This window comes from Gobio gobio, assembly GCF_949357685.1.
Source record: "Gobio gobio genome assembly, chromosome: 2".
In the NCBI taxonomy this organism is placed as follows: Eukaryota; Metazoa; Chordata; class Actinopteri; order Cypriniformes; family Gobionidae; genus Gobio; species Gobio gobio.
Window position 1 is genome coordinate 49,675,780 of NC_137098.1, and position 15,247 is coordinate 49,691,026.

The 15,247-nt window shown below is 38.0% G+C and overlaps 1 protein-coding gene across 5 annotated transcripts in view; it reads left to right on the forward strand.

Moving 5' to 3' along the window:
• dennd2b (DENN domain containing 2B) overlaps window positions 1–13,822 on the forward strand; it is a 63,001-nt gene extending 49,179 nt beyond the window's left edge. For 3 of the 5 annotated variants that reach the window (XM_079810830.1, XM_079810829.1, XM_079810831.1), the window contains 9 exons: window positions 371–448; window positions 971–1,111; window positions 2,126–2,274; window positions 8,303–8,480; window positions 11,452–11,493; window positions 11,678–11,789; window positions 12,130–12,372; window positions 12,678–12,764; window positions 13,154–13,822. In XM_079810830.1, the coding sequence (XP_079666956.1) occupies window positions 371–448; window positions 971–1,111; window positions 2,126–2,274; window positions 8,303–8,480; window positions 11,452–11,493; window positions 11,678–11,789; window positions 12,130–12,372; window positions 12,678–12,764; window positions 13,154–13,188 (1,065 nt within the window). In that variant the 3' untranslated portion in view covers window positions 13,189–13,822. The remainder of the gene's footprint in view (window positions 1–370; window positions 449–970; window positions 1,112–2,125; window positions 2,275–8,302; window positions 8,481–11,451; window positions 11,494–11,677; window positions 11,790–12,129; window positions 12,373–12,677; window positions 12,765–13,153) is intronic. The other 2 variants (XR_013816075.1, XR_013816076.1) reach the window with 1 other exon arrangement.
• Window positions 13,823–15,247: the final 1,425 nt, after the last annotated feature.

The window sequence follows — 15,247 nt, forward strand, 5'->3', positions numbered from 1 at the left end:
TACAGTAATAAAACACGCAAAATAATCCTATATTCTTGTGTTGAAGGACCCAAGCCATATCTAGGAACATGAGAGACTTATGGGTTGGGCTTTCAGCCACCCAAAACACCTTAGCAACTGCATAGCGCAAAAATTGGCCTTAGAAATGCCCTGAGAACAGTCCACAACACCCTGGTGTCATGGTGGTAACTTTTGCAGGTGCACGCACCACCAAAATCTGGGTTCTTCTCAAATTCAGCTCTCACAGATATGATTTAGTACCTTATACAATTTACTGAAATCACCTGGATGCTTTCATGTGTTGCGTACCCCCCAGTTACTTCATGTGATGATTTAATTGCTTGTGTAATCTTTTTCCCCACACCTGCAGCCGAGTGGGAAAGGGCCTCGCCTTCCTGAAGTGTATTGTGTCATCAGTCGACTGGGCTGTTTCAACCTGTTTTCCAAGGTGAGCTCAGGCTTGCTCATACACACACACACCTCAACACTGTCTCTCTGGCTGTTTGACATGGGCAGAGCTGAAGCGAGGCTTGTGCTGGCATTGGGGAACATCTAACTTAGTACATCTGTCTTTCTCCCTGGCCTATTAAACCACTGTTATTTCCTTTACTTCCACCTTCCACTCATGGGAAAGTAAGGAAGAAGTATAAATCCTGTATCCAACCATGGTAATCATAATATTCAGTGGAAATCTGAACTGCATGTTTTCGTCAATCTTGGAGAAAAAAAAAAAAAACTCATGTAGCCGATGAAAACCATGACTTGCTAGTGACAGGTTAGAATTCCAGAGACTGCCACACAAAAAATCTGAAAGGAAAAAAGAAACAGACCACATGAAATCGATCACTGTTCTGTAGTGTATAAGTCTAGTGTATAAGTCTGTAGTCCAGCAGTGTCACAATCTACATGTAATGCCTGTTAGCTCTGGTGTGTTCTCCTAATCAGCTAATTTGGCTTTAATTTGTTACAGATCCTTGATGAAGTGGAGAGGAGGAGAGGGATCTCGGCTGCTTTGGTGTATCCTTTCATGAGGAGTGTGATGGAATCTCCTTTCCCAGCACCAGGCAAAACCATAAAAGTCAAAACCTTCCTGCCTGGAGCAGGAAATGAGGTTAGATCCTTTTCTCCTATAATTTAGACTGCTGTGTTAAATTAGTACACGTTTATTCAACACTTATGAAGCAAATCTGAGATCGAAACCCCCCTGTAGTCAATAGTTTTATGCATTAAAACTCACCTTTGATCACCAAAATGATATATTATAAATTATATTTTTTTTCCTGTGAAAATAATTTCTTCATGCTTTAAAATAGCTTGAATTGAACTCTACAATTTCAAACCGCGTTTTAGAGACTGGCTTTGTTTCACTGCAGTTTTTAGGAGAAAATACTCAGCAATGGTGTTGACGGATGAATTTGCTCATGGTTTGTGTTTTAAAAACACCACATAGATATAAACAACATTAAAAACTTGATTTGCACCAGAGGGGTGAAAATCTTTAAAGAATACATGATATTAAAACTGACTCTATTCAGGGTTCAACAGTAAGGACTTTTAACTGCCAGCACAAAATAATTCATTATTATTCCTTTTTTTAAAGAATTAACATTTAAAATAATACATTAAATGAATAATTTTACATATTGAATTCTCAGTGTATGTTTTTTATATTATATAATAAAAAATATAATTATTATTAAATATATGTATTATTATTAATGATAACTGGATTTCATTTATTTATCAATAATCAAATGTTAAGTTTTCTTTACATCGAAAAGTTGCAATATTTGCTGGAAATTATACAGTTTTTATTACTATTATTATAGAGGAAATAGCCATAAATTCATAACATTTTTGCTGGAGAATGATGGCCTACATGGCAAAACATACTTCCGTCATAAATGTCTCTGGTCCTATTGTGCACGATTCATTAGTGTATGTTTAAGATGTGTAAGATCTTTCAGCAAAATGTAATACGTTTCTCTGCCTCCAAAATGACCTTTTCTGCTGTATGCATGGGGACGGGGAGGGGGGGACAATTTTAGCCAATAGTAATATTTTCAATTTTCTTAACAGCATGCATATTGCTCCTTGGTTTAATGCAGTGTTTTCTTTTCCACAGGTGATTGAGTTACGGAGGCCTATGGACTCCAGACTAGAGCATGTGGACTTTGAAAGTCTGTTCAACTGCCTGAGTGTACGACAGGTGGTACGTGTTTTTGCCTCTCTGTTGCTGGAGCGAAGGGTCATCTTTGTGGCTGACAAGCTGAGGTGAGAAACCCTTGTGTGTTAGCTCAAGTGTCTGAGTTATCATGCGACGACAGCCTTTGAGCCAATGAATATGAACCGTCAAGTGTAGGCAGCATATCATCTCATGTAACACACTCTTCATTCCCATGAGAAAGTTCTTGCTTTTTCAGCCCAAACATGGTCAAACAGTCCTCCCAAATGGTTATGTGTTTCTAAGACAAGCTGACCACTGTGACAACAGCAGTCTGAGTGTGGCCTAACAGCAGATGTTCTCAATAACCTCTTTCTTCACTGATGTGCAGTGTCACTTCCAGTTTTCCGTCTGCTCATTCAGAGCCTGTAAAATAACATCTGCTACAAATAAAAGAATTTTATCTTTTTAGGTCATGGTTTTTCTCCTCCTGTTGGTGATTTTTGTTGCTGTAGTCTTTGTTTTCTCAGACCTATTCCTTTCTCAGTTCTCAAGTTAGAAATTCAATCTCAGTAATCATCACAATATAAGAGGACAAAGTTTAGGAAAACATCATTCCATATTTGTCAGTGACCATGGGGATTCTGAATGGAATACCAATCATAGTATCTGTCCGAATGTTCCAACCAATCTGTCTTGGCTTATCTGGGCAGAAAATGGCTGTTTTCGGGCCCAATTCAGTTTTGTCTGTCAGTGTCCAAACAGTGCATTTGGTAAATAGCAGCCTTCACTGCGGTTTTGGTTAAAGGGTGACCCAACGGCTGCTCCATGCAGGCCACTGCTAAATTCATCAGAGGAGGCATATTTGACCACACCCTCTAACACTGGGCTAAACTCCCAGGAGTCCCTGCTGATCTAAATGCAGAAGTGGGTCAGGCCAGAGACTGGGCTTTGGTTCTGTTAGGGATGTTATGGTCCCCGGAGGTTTCTTCACCCCCCTCCGAGCCTTCGTGCTTGGTCACGGAAGCTTGTGGCCGGGCATGGGGGGTCATTAGGGAGTAGGTTATTTGTGAAAGCTTAATCTCCACAAATCATCAGCCAGTTTAAACAAACAGCAGCGGGTGATGTGGGGTGGGCAGTTACTGTGAAGGAAGGAATGCACTTCCTGTGTGAGTGACTGCGCGTGTTTCTCTCTAATTGGTGGCCATATTGTCACAGGGTGACGGTTGTTACTTAGTTACAAAAGTTATTAGGACAAGCTCATTTGTACAGTTTCCGGTTGATTCAGTCAATAAGTGCACTTCTACCATGAAGACTCGGGAGACCAGATAAAGTATGATAACACCACAAGTTTATTAGCAGACCAGCAAGTATTAATTAGAGGTTCTTTGGCGTAGGCCCCGTCCGTAGCGCTCGTCACGAGGGTAACGGACTCTGCATTTCCTGCCTGAAGATGAAGGCAGGGAAGCAGCCGACCCCCGGGAGGTATAGACAGGGACCGACCTGGTGGTGGTGGGGAGGATGGAGGCAATGCTGGCGTCAGCATCTGTGAACTCAGACATGTGTTAATTACCGATCTTTTATACTCTGAGAATTATGACTTGATTGGATAGGTCTGAATGTGATAAGTGACGTAACATTGCATCTTCCTGCCAGAACTTGCGCATAAGCTTCATTTTCATGCATTTCAAAAGTATGAATAATTTGTATTTTTGTAATGACATCAACACTTAGTCCGAATAAAATCATACCTGTATGGCTTTTTCGAAGTTGGACTATGGTTATGCCATTGTAGCTTGACTTCATCCAACATGTATGCATGTTAATCCAGGCATTCTCAATTAGTGGGCCAGGACCCTCTAGGGGGCCTCAGCAAACTTCCAAGTTGGCCGCAGTTCTAGTTTTAAAAAAGATTTAACTTCGTTAGAATTATAGCAGAAATACTGGGGGAAATATTGTATCTTAAATGGGGGGCCTTCGTGTCAGAAAGTACGTTTGTAAAAAGTATATATATATATATTTTCTGTGTATGTGAACACACTTGGTGTTATTGACCTTGTAGCATGTGTTAAAATCTAGGTAAAATCAAGATATAACCTTCTTACATGGTACACCAATGGTTTAGTTCACATACCTAAGAATATTTGACTCAGAATAGCAAAACATGTTTTTTCTTTGAATCAGAGAAACAAAAGCAGTATGTTCTCTGTTGTCGTTCAAAGTACGCTTTTCAAAACCGCTCTTTGTGAATGGGTTTGAATCACACCCATTATCATAATAGATAGAGCTCTAGTTACAACATATTATTCTGTTAAGCCAAGTATTGACATTCCATGGGCTTGGCTCTGTTCAAAACAGGATAGGTGGATTGATGGGATTTGGTCCAGACCTAGCTGTGTTGCCCAGCAACCTTAGGTGGATTATGGGCAACGCTAGGCTAAGGTAGAAAACTCTCCTTTCTCCCACATCAAGGACATTGCTGCAGCTCTCCTGAGAATGGCCACTGCAATCCATTTCCAAAAAATGCCTGCCAACAGTGTATGATGTATGCTTCGGTAGCTTGTAACATACATTTGCTGCTTAGGATCTGACAGAAAGAAAACTCACTTCATGTTAGGCAATGCTTTCTTTGGGATTTCACGTGCATTTGTGTTTTACCCCTTTCCACACTGCATAGGTGCTCTGTGAAGCTTAAACCATCCTATTTCTCGTGGCACAGAAAGTAATTGTTTTCGAATCATAAACTTTTCCATTAGCTTTGTGATTGTCTAGGGAGCTCCTCTGCCCAAACCAGACACTGATATTCAATCATGCTGCTGAGTGAGTTTCTCTGGGGGGGAGCAGCTTTGATTGCTTTAATCACCCAATATTACATAAAAGAATAAGCAATAATGCGTTAGTTTTTTAAGCATTAGTTTTAATTGTAATTGTTCCTACTGAAATTTCTGTATAATGATACTGGCATTCTGCGTGGTTATAAAATGACAGGAAGGATCGAGTTAAACTCTCGGATGTGTTGTCTGGTTTTGTCATTTTCAAATTACTTCCTTTTTCATGGGTACATTGTGTGCAACTTTTGGTGTAGCTGTAGACGTCTTCCTCTAGTAAGTGAATGTTGTTTTTGAATTAATCAGAGCACACAGAGAGCCAGGTGGAAAAAAAATGTTCTGTGTCCCAGACAAGTTGAAAAGAAAAGGAGACGGAAGGCCTTTAGGTGAATGTAATACAGTATTGCCAAGTTGGCCAGAGACTTTTGTGTGGCTAGTTTCGGAAATAAACAAGCCAAAAAACATGAAGTTTGAATAGATCAAAAAAGGTTGACTTTTGTTTAAATAACCTGGCCATTTTACAATATCTGTCTTATGTCCTACCTAGCTGAAAGTTCTAGGTATTTTTTCTTCTTTCTGTTCTTTTATTATCACAGGAATATGCTTCAATATATTGCATAATGGTGGGAACATAAACTTTACATCAACTTTTGCATAAACCTTGCATTTTTGCAGCCTTTTACATCCACATACCGGACGTCACCAGTGGTTAAACATGCAGAAGCTCTCGTTAAATATATAAAATTACTTTCAAGTCTCTCTTTCCAAAGGCCAGCCAGCCAGCCATCCAACATTGCCATTCTTTTTTAGGAGTTATGAAAGATGCAATATTGTTTAGAATCTATCCAGTTCAGTTTGGATGGTTAAATGAAAGCATATGTATTTTTGCACAGATTAGGATCTTGAATTTTCACCCTTGAGCTGCTTCTGTTGCAAATTATTCTTTTTAGGGCTAACTCACATTGCTCACAACAGACAACACATTCTAGCAGTTTTTGGTTTCCACTGGATCAGTGTTATTTTTTTCTCTGTGCCATAGTCATTATTATTGTGGTGTGGGGAATCTCCTATTCTTTTAAATTTATAATGATTTTTATAACTATATATTTATCATTGTCGTTATAGTTATCATCCTTGAATTGATCAGCAATAATAAAGTTCTCAAATGGACTTATAATAGCAGTTATAGTACAATATACAATATAATATCTCTTGTATCTTTTGTTCAGTGTAAAGGATATTTAATTTGGTTGGTTTGTAGACTGCTTTTGTGTGCATACCAGCTCTGTATGACGGTCCGGTCCAGGCAAGAGTCAGTCACTAGCTTGCAGCAGTTTTAGCACAACCCGTTATCCAGGTTATTTGGTTCCTGGAGGATTTGGGCAGCATAGAACAGTGTTTGGACAGGTCTAAAGTTCTGTCTTCAACTTTTCCCAGGAGTACTTGCCTCTGAGGACTCCGTTATGCTGAAATTCCAGGTATCAGCTATCAGAATCTGCCTGTCTCGCCTTTGGCTAGTTTTTTTTAAATCTGCTTCTCCCTGTTCCCAGTGTGAACATGCCAGAGTGCAGGATGCAGGCTCACACACAGACATTCAGACACCACCTAGAGTGTTTTAAACACAGCCCATGAAATTCAATATTTTGATTTGAAAAGGGCAAACTGATATTTGTCTCTCTTTTAGACGCACAACTGAGCACTTTTGGAGCTGCAATTATATTTAGTTTACTGTTCGCATACCAAATTGTATCACTGGGTTCAGTCCTGATCCTCTCTAATTCATGGCTGGAGTCAGTGTGTTTCTGATGGTTTATTTTCTCGGCCTCTGTATACGTGGGCTTGTGTGGTGGATGGGACAAAAAGAAATGAGAGTTAGAGAAAGGAGGGTCAGCCACTATCAACAAGCTTGGGACCGTGAGAAGGCCACAATGGTATTTGTGACTTTGTGCTTAGCCTTAGCTGTAACATCTCACGGCTGTTTTGATGTCACAGTAGTTTAAGGCTCTGAGGAGCATGATTTACAAACGTGATTTTTGAATGAGAATGAGCGTGTGTGGTTACAGTGTGGTAGTCCATCATGATATCATCTTCACCATATCACCCTGAAGATACAAAGACTTACGTGCTGCCTGTTCCATGTACAATGGGTGATGTGGTATTGTAGACGAGATACCATTTTTAATAACAAACCACACACACACACAAACACTGATTTGCTGATTGTCTTGTGGGAACATTATATTCTTTGTTTTGGAACATTTCGATTGATTTACTGGTAAAGTTTTGACAGTATGTAATTTGTATTTTTTCCCCTCTGCTTGTTTCTTCATAAAACAGTTGCCCCATAGATTTCCAAGTGCATTTCTGTACATGTATTTGTTTGTTTATAAACTATATTAATCAAAATGATTTTCTATGGTAATGTTAGACACGTTAGCATGTTTAGATTCTCCCCTTCTGCTACCTGGGGAAATGTCATTCATTCATGTCATTCACCTTGCAAATTCATGTACACTACCATTCAAAAGTTTGGGGTTGTACATTTTTTATCATTTTGGTCATTACAGTTTTTGAAAGAAGTCAAATGCTCACAAAAGGCTGCATTTTTTTAAACACAGTACTAGCAGTTATATTGTGAAATGTTTTTTCACAATTTAAAATAACTGATTATTTTATACTCATTACTATGAAGGCAAAGCTGAATTTTCAGCATCAGTCTTCAATGTTCCTTCAGAAATCTTTCTAATATGCTGATATGCTGATTTTTTTTTTACGATTTGATTTGATGAATACAAATTTTATGAGGACAGTATTTATTTTTACTTTATAAATGTTTTACTGTTACTTCTGAGCAGTGTAATGCATCCTTGCTGCAGAGTATTACATTTCTTAAAAAATATTCTGACCCCAATCTTTTGAACAGTAGTGTAGTAAAAAATACACGTTATGTCAACCATTTGAGAGCAGAATATGTAGTGTTTAATGTATGTGTACAGTGTAAAGTACAGTGATTCCTATAACCTTTTATCATGTTTTTTTTCCTCTGTGTTCTCCATGGGGTTTTATGTAGCTGATGTCTTGAATGCCGCTGGCACAATGTCAACGACATACAGGAGTCTATTGAATGCCACTGGATGTTTTCTTTTGTTGCTCTCATAATCACAGATTCCATTGTCCCCTCGCTAAAGCCAAAATAAACCTGGAAAATCTGGGCTCAATATACTTTTTCCAGAACAGGATTTGCTAAGAAAGTGTGTGAGATTTTGTAAAAGCTTGGTGATTGACTGTGTGCTTCTCTCTTTCCCTACAGTACTCTTTCCAGCTGTGTTCATGCGGTGGTGGCTTTGCTCTACCCGTTCTCCTGGCAGCACACCTTCATCCCTGTGCTGCCCACCTCCATGGTGGACATTGTCTGCTGTCCCACGCCTTTCCTAGTGGGTATTCTGTCCAGCTCACTGCCAAAGCTCAAGGAACTACCAGTTGAAGAGGTGTGAACACTACCCCAACACTTGATATGTCTTGTCACAAACATTGCAACAGCTATGGTGTTGTCAGTTTTTTTGTAATAGGACACTTTGTCAAGTGTGTACAACATGAAATATGTTTGTCTGAAAAACTGTCATTAGATTCAGGGAGATAGCTCATGCAGTTTGTGCACAAATACATAAATTCATACTAGTAAATACTAGTAAATAAAATTTTGACAAAATATTTAATATTTTTATTTCATAATAAAATCATGATAATTATTTTAGTCATAAAACTGAAAGAGGTTTGGGTTGGTTCTTGTAACAAGTAGTTTAGCCCTAAAAACACTTTTTTAGCCCTAAAAAAAAGTTTAACACTCAAAAGAAATCTTAAAGGGTGAATAACACATAGTTTCTGCTAATCTCATGTTAATCTTGAGTACCTAGAGAGTAGTATTGCATCATTCATATCTCGGAAGAGTCTTAGTTTTATCAGATTTACCAGTAAACAGCCAAGCTCCGTTGCTGCTCCGGAAAAACAAAATGCGTTTCCTTTAACGCTGAGTTCTTTGGGAAGCCGAACAAGGTTATCTTTCCCTCACAACCAAAAGCCCACTTCTTTAGTGACAGTGGCTTCCCTAACCTGAACGAAGCTCGTTGGTGAAGCTCTTGCTTTCGCTCCTGTTGACGTGCACATGGGAGAAGTGCTTATATAAGGAATTCCGCCCTTTATGGTAAATGGTAATGGTATCTTTAAATGGCATTACCTCACATTCACCCATTCATACACCGACGGCGGTGTCAGCCATGCAAGGCGCCATCCAGCTCGTCGGGTTAGGTGTCTTGCTCATGGACACCTCGACACTTGGTCAGGTGGAACCGGGGATTGAACCATCAACCTTCCGGTTTGTAGACAACCTACATGAACCACTGAGCCGGCAGTGGAAATTTTTTTTATGACGTCATACAGGACCATACTCAGAAAAAACTTTCTGAAATGTATACGAGTTTTGAAGGAGTGTATTTGGAATACACCCAACTCATTTTTGAAAACTTTGGCCATGTTTACCATGAGAATTCAATTTTTTAACAGTGTAAATAGGTCAGAATACATGAAATAACATTAGACATCCCCTCAAAAAAAAGAATGTAAATTTGTTTAAATTATTTTTAATTTATATACAGATGCACTCCTTAACAAAATAACCCCGCTAATTCTAGAATAATTCAAGATTATCTTTCAAGATTCAATCATTTCCCCTCACGTTTGGAGGTTACTATTCTGAGAGATGTTTCCCTGATTGTGACTTTGCATTCCTGTGAATATGGTCACACTGGCAGCTCTCCTTAACAGTTCAATTATGCTCTTACTCTAATAAGCTGCCTGAATATTGAGCCCTCATGTTTTCTTGAAGTGAATATGGGGCTAAAGTCATTTTCCCAGGTTCAGAATGATGCTGGAAAGAGTGAGAAACATGCTAAGTACAATAACATGCCCAAAACACAGGCCAATTTTTGTGTATGAGCCTTTAATGTGGCGTCAGCTTCATAAGCCTAGCTCAGCATTCCTGGCCAAGCTGTTGTCTTCTCCCCTCTAAACTTTCCCAACTGGGAGAGTGTTGTTGTTCCCAACTGCCCACAAGACAGTGCCAGCTACTGTGTCTTTGGCATTTAGTGCGTTTGGCAGGAGTCGTCTTCAGTACGTTTTTTCAAATTGCACTTTGGACATAAGTGGACTTGTAATGGCCATGAGGGCTGACCCTTTGCAGGGAAAACATCTGGAAGCGCACCAATTTGTGGTACTTGTCATTTTTAACACTGTGTTTTTAAATGGGTGTCAAGCTCCATCTGTTGTGGATCAACTTCAGGAAATATTGCAACTGAATACAGTGTGATTAAACAGAATGATGCAACTCAATGTTTCAGCCAGTTGAGATTAACGATATTGGAAATACTAGTCATTTACATTATTTTTTATTTATTTGTACTTATTGGTACATTTATGTTTTGCTTTATATCTGTACAAAGTCTATATTCAAATTAGTTTCATGTTACTGTTCATTTTTTAAAAATGATACGTTATTTTTGAAAGTGAAACATGTCATGTCAAACTGGCATAACAATTAAGCTTGCATATAGGCTTGTTATATTACTGCTTTTGAGGGATAATACTAAAGCTGAAACATTATGAATGAAACTTACTTGACGACAACAGATCCTATATCAATATCCTAACGAATAGAATACCATTAAATTTGTAGTTGCTAGTACACGCCAAGCTTTTCTTATGATTTTTGTCTCCTGTCATGTTTACAGGTACTTTTAATACATAAGAATCACATTCAAACCTGGATGTGCAACTTTGGTAACACTTTATTTTAAGGTGTCGTAGTTACACATTACTACATGTACTTACTATAGTAATAACAGTGAATTATGCATAATTACAAGTAACTAACCATAAACCAAACCATAACCCTATAGTAAGTACATGTAGTTCATTACTCTGTACTTATTTGAGTAAATACAATGTAACTATGTCACCTTAAAATAAAGTGTAAAAGCCCGTTCACACCAAGAACGATAACTATAAAGATAACTATATTAGCGTCCACACCAGCGGACGATATCATTCTGTTTATTCTACGAGCGTGTTTGTCTGCCGCTTTAAATGCTCGAGCTCGTTACAGCAGGATGGATTCTGATTGGCTGACAAATCGGATAAAATTGTTCAGAAAGTGATTCCAACAATATTGTTTCTCTATATCGTTATAGCTGTGGTGTGAAATCTGCTATTCTTTAATACTGAGAACGATTTTTAGTACTGAATCTTTAGCGCTATCTTTACAGTAATCGTCCTTGGTGTGAATAAATCTTCTGGGGATTTGTCAGATTAGTCGACCAGTCAATTACATAATTTCCGTTGAAATTTTACTGAAATTAAACATGGCGCACCTAACCTAATTGAGACCGTTTTTTCTTTATGTTTCAGGCCTTAATGGTCGATCTTGGAACGGACCGCTTCATCAGACAGGTTCGTCCATTAACAATCTCTCCCCGAAAGGTTTGGCACAAACTCCCCCATGGCTGTAGTGCAGCTAATTGCGTGTTGTCATTAAGATCTGAGAACAAGCGCAATATAAACAAGCGGGCTGTGTCATGTTATGAATCACTGAACGTTGTTACAATGTTAATCTTCGTACTCTTCCTGTATATAGATGGATGACGAGGCCTCTCTATTACCACGCAAACTGCAAGCTGCTCTGGAGCAATCTCTCGAACAGAGAAACGACATCATCAATCAAGACTCCGACAGCGAATCAGATGAAGGTGAAAAGCCTGACGTTGTGGCCTTGCCCATCTGTTTTCAATGGACTCACTGGCTATTTGCATATATGCTCTGACTGTAAAGCAGAACATATGGCTTCACTGTTTAATTTCCTATTATTTTTTTTTTCTCCACCATGAACATGAACTGTATCTCATCTTAGATTAATATTTTTTTGTCGGTGCTTGATAAAATTAGAAATGGCCAGTTTAGTTGCTCTAGGATATTTGAATTTATTAGTAGGATTAACCCCTTGAGATGTACCATCTCGTTTTCGAGGGGGTCCTAACATACACACGGTGACGGTGAAAATTAACCTTTCTGATATCCCCTCTTTCACAGAATGCACCACCTCTTTGAACAGTGTGGTGTCGGAGGCCTTCATCCGCTTTTTCCTGGAGACCATTGGCCACTATTCCCTGTTTCTTACCCAGGGCGAAAGAGGGGAGCGCATCTTCCAGCGAGAAGCCTTCCGCAAGTCGGTGGCTTCTAAGAGCATCCGCCGATTCCTGGGTGTCTTCATGGAGTCTCAGATGTTTGCTGGATTCATCCAGGATAAGGAGTTGAGGAAGTATAGGGCCAAAGGTACATCGTCCTTGGTCAATTAAAGAAAATGGCTTCTCATAAAACATGATGTCCTATTAGCTTCAGGCCATTATAAGTGTAATTTGAAACCCATACCCAGCATAATTATACTCTATTTGTGTGGGTCTTTTTGAGATAGAGTGGAGGGGTATTATGTTTAAGTCAGATCTTTACTGCCACCTTCTGGTCACCAAAAACAATGCTTTTGACAGAAGCTAAAAATATTTTAAAAAATAATAATGGGCATTATTTATTTATTTATTTATTTATTTATTTATTTATTTATTTATTTATTTATTTATCAGGTCTATTTGAGCAGAGAGTGGAACAGTATCTGGAGGAGTTACCAGACACAGAACAGAGTGGAGTCAACAAATTTCTGAAGGGTTTAGGTGAGTACAGCGCAGCATTTATGTGACACTAACATATGTAAGGCCATGTGTCCACCAAAGCGTTTTTCTTTAGTAGCGCCGCATATTTAAAAACCTCAGCAGCGTGACAAGCCGCTTAGGGTCTATTTTACGCTGAGCGCTGCCATATTCTGCTGTTCATTAGAATGTCTCAACCAGATGACTATATCCAAAATCAGATACTAGTAACGGAAAAAAAATACCCTGCTGCACCGCTCTCAAGCACCTGCAGCTATAGTGTGTCTGGCGTTTTCAGCTTGCTAAAAACACTTTGGTGAACACGCGGCCTAAGTATCAATCTTGTTTTAAGAAAAGGCATATCAATCATAACAACCTGATACACCAAAGTTTAATCTTTTTTTTTTTTTCAGGAAATAAAATGAAGTTCCTTCATAAAAAGAACTAAAAAAAACACTTTATCGTGAAACCAAAAACTGTGGACGTTTTCTACAAATGCTACATCTGAAGACCTAACACGGCCGAGTCACGTATGTTGTGTCTGTTGTGTTGACACTGACGTTCATATTTTTGTACATATTTATGGAAGCTGTGCTGTTAATCTCACATGTAGCTCTGTTGTTACCTTTCCTGGTACTTGTATATGACACTAGAGAAATAATAGGATGGTACTGCGAGTATGAATGGTTATATTGCAGTATAACCTCCACCCTTAGAGATAACTGTGCTGAGCTGGATGAGATGTATGAATGGAAACTTGACAGGTGGATGTACAGTGGCTGTGTAGTATTTAACGCTAGAACTGTATTTTGTACATTTATTAACACATGAAGAGTATAATTACCTTATTTACAGTGTTTTAATAAAACAAACCAATAAAGCATTTTCTGTTAATTTCTCAATCTGCATTAATGAACGAAACATTTGGATCATAGAAGCAGGCGCTATCTGTTCAGTGGAGTTATTCCAATCCTTTTAGTCTGGCTTTTTTGGTGTTTAAAATAGCAGCAATGAATAATACACTGGGAATGTTTTGAAACTTGACACATTTTTTGCTATATTAAAGAAACATACAAAACTCATTAAATGTGTCCTGAATTGGTCCTCTGTGTACTTCAGTCCACGGCCGGTGTCTGTAGAAGAAGAAAAATGTATGTAAACTAAAATGTTTTATCTCAGAGAAACACATAATAAGCGAAATTTGGACATGCTTTGTTTATTGCATAACATTTTATGCCATTAATGTTATAGTATGCATAACATTTTATCCAGTAAAATTTTCAATGAACAAAGAAATCTGAATTACATTTTAAATCTTAAATCTCACCTCCAGAAAATTATGAAAATTAACTTTATATAAATACCAATCTTATGAGCACACAACTTGATGATGTATAATTAAATATGCATTATACATTATTTTTTGACACATTCGTGGTTGGTTAAATGTATTTATGTCTGGTAAATGATGGGTCAATTATGGAGTCCCAATCAAAATTGAAGAATTTAGGGGTGATCTTTGATGCAAATCTAACATTTGAGCCACTTGTAAAAAAAATATACAGTTAAAACATCTTTTTTTCATCTTTAGAAATATTGCCAGATTACGCCATATGCTTTCTTTTTCTGTTGCTGAGAGGTTGATTAACACTTTTGTCTTCACCCGTATTGATTATTGTAATGCCTTGTTGGCTGGGGTGTCAAAAGCTACCCTAAACAAATTTCAGCTAGTTCAAAATTCAACTGCTAGAATCCTTACTAGAACTAGAATGAGAGATCACATCACTCCTATTTTGGAGTCTTTGCATTTGCTCCTGGTTAAGTTAAGGGTTGATTTTAAAATCTTGATGCTTACCTACAAGGCTTTACATGGGTTGGCACTGCAATATTTGTCTGAGCTTTTAATCCCCTATACTCCGATTCATAATCTGCGTTCATTTGAAACTGGCCTTTTAGTTGTTCCAAAAACTCGTCTAAGACTGATGGGTGATGGGGCTTTTTCCTCATTAGCTCCAAAATTATGGAATTCTTTACCGATTGAGATAAGGCAAGCTCAATCTCTTTGGATTTTTAAATCTCGCCTTAAAACTCATTTTTTTTAGGGTAGCTTTTAATTGAACGTTTATATCAATTTTATATAGTTTTTGAACTGTTTTGATTTTACATTCTTTTTCTTTTTTATTCATTTTTCTTTATGTTTATTGTTTATTTTTGTGTACTCTGTTTTATCTGTTTCTGTAAAGCGCTTTGAGATGTACATTTAAAGGCGCTATAGAAAATAAAGATTTATTATTATTATTATTATTATTACATTTTCTCAATCCACTCTCCTTTGGTAGGTATTGCCAAAAAAAGAAGAAGTTTATTTTGGACCATGCCTGTGCAAGAACAGTCTCAAAGAATTCCATTAAAACCAGTGAGAGCAAGTGCAGAACTGACATCTTTCTCCATAAGTGGCACAGAAGGTGCCACAGCAAAGGTGTCTTCTAGCACTACCAAGAAAGAAA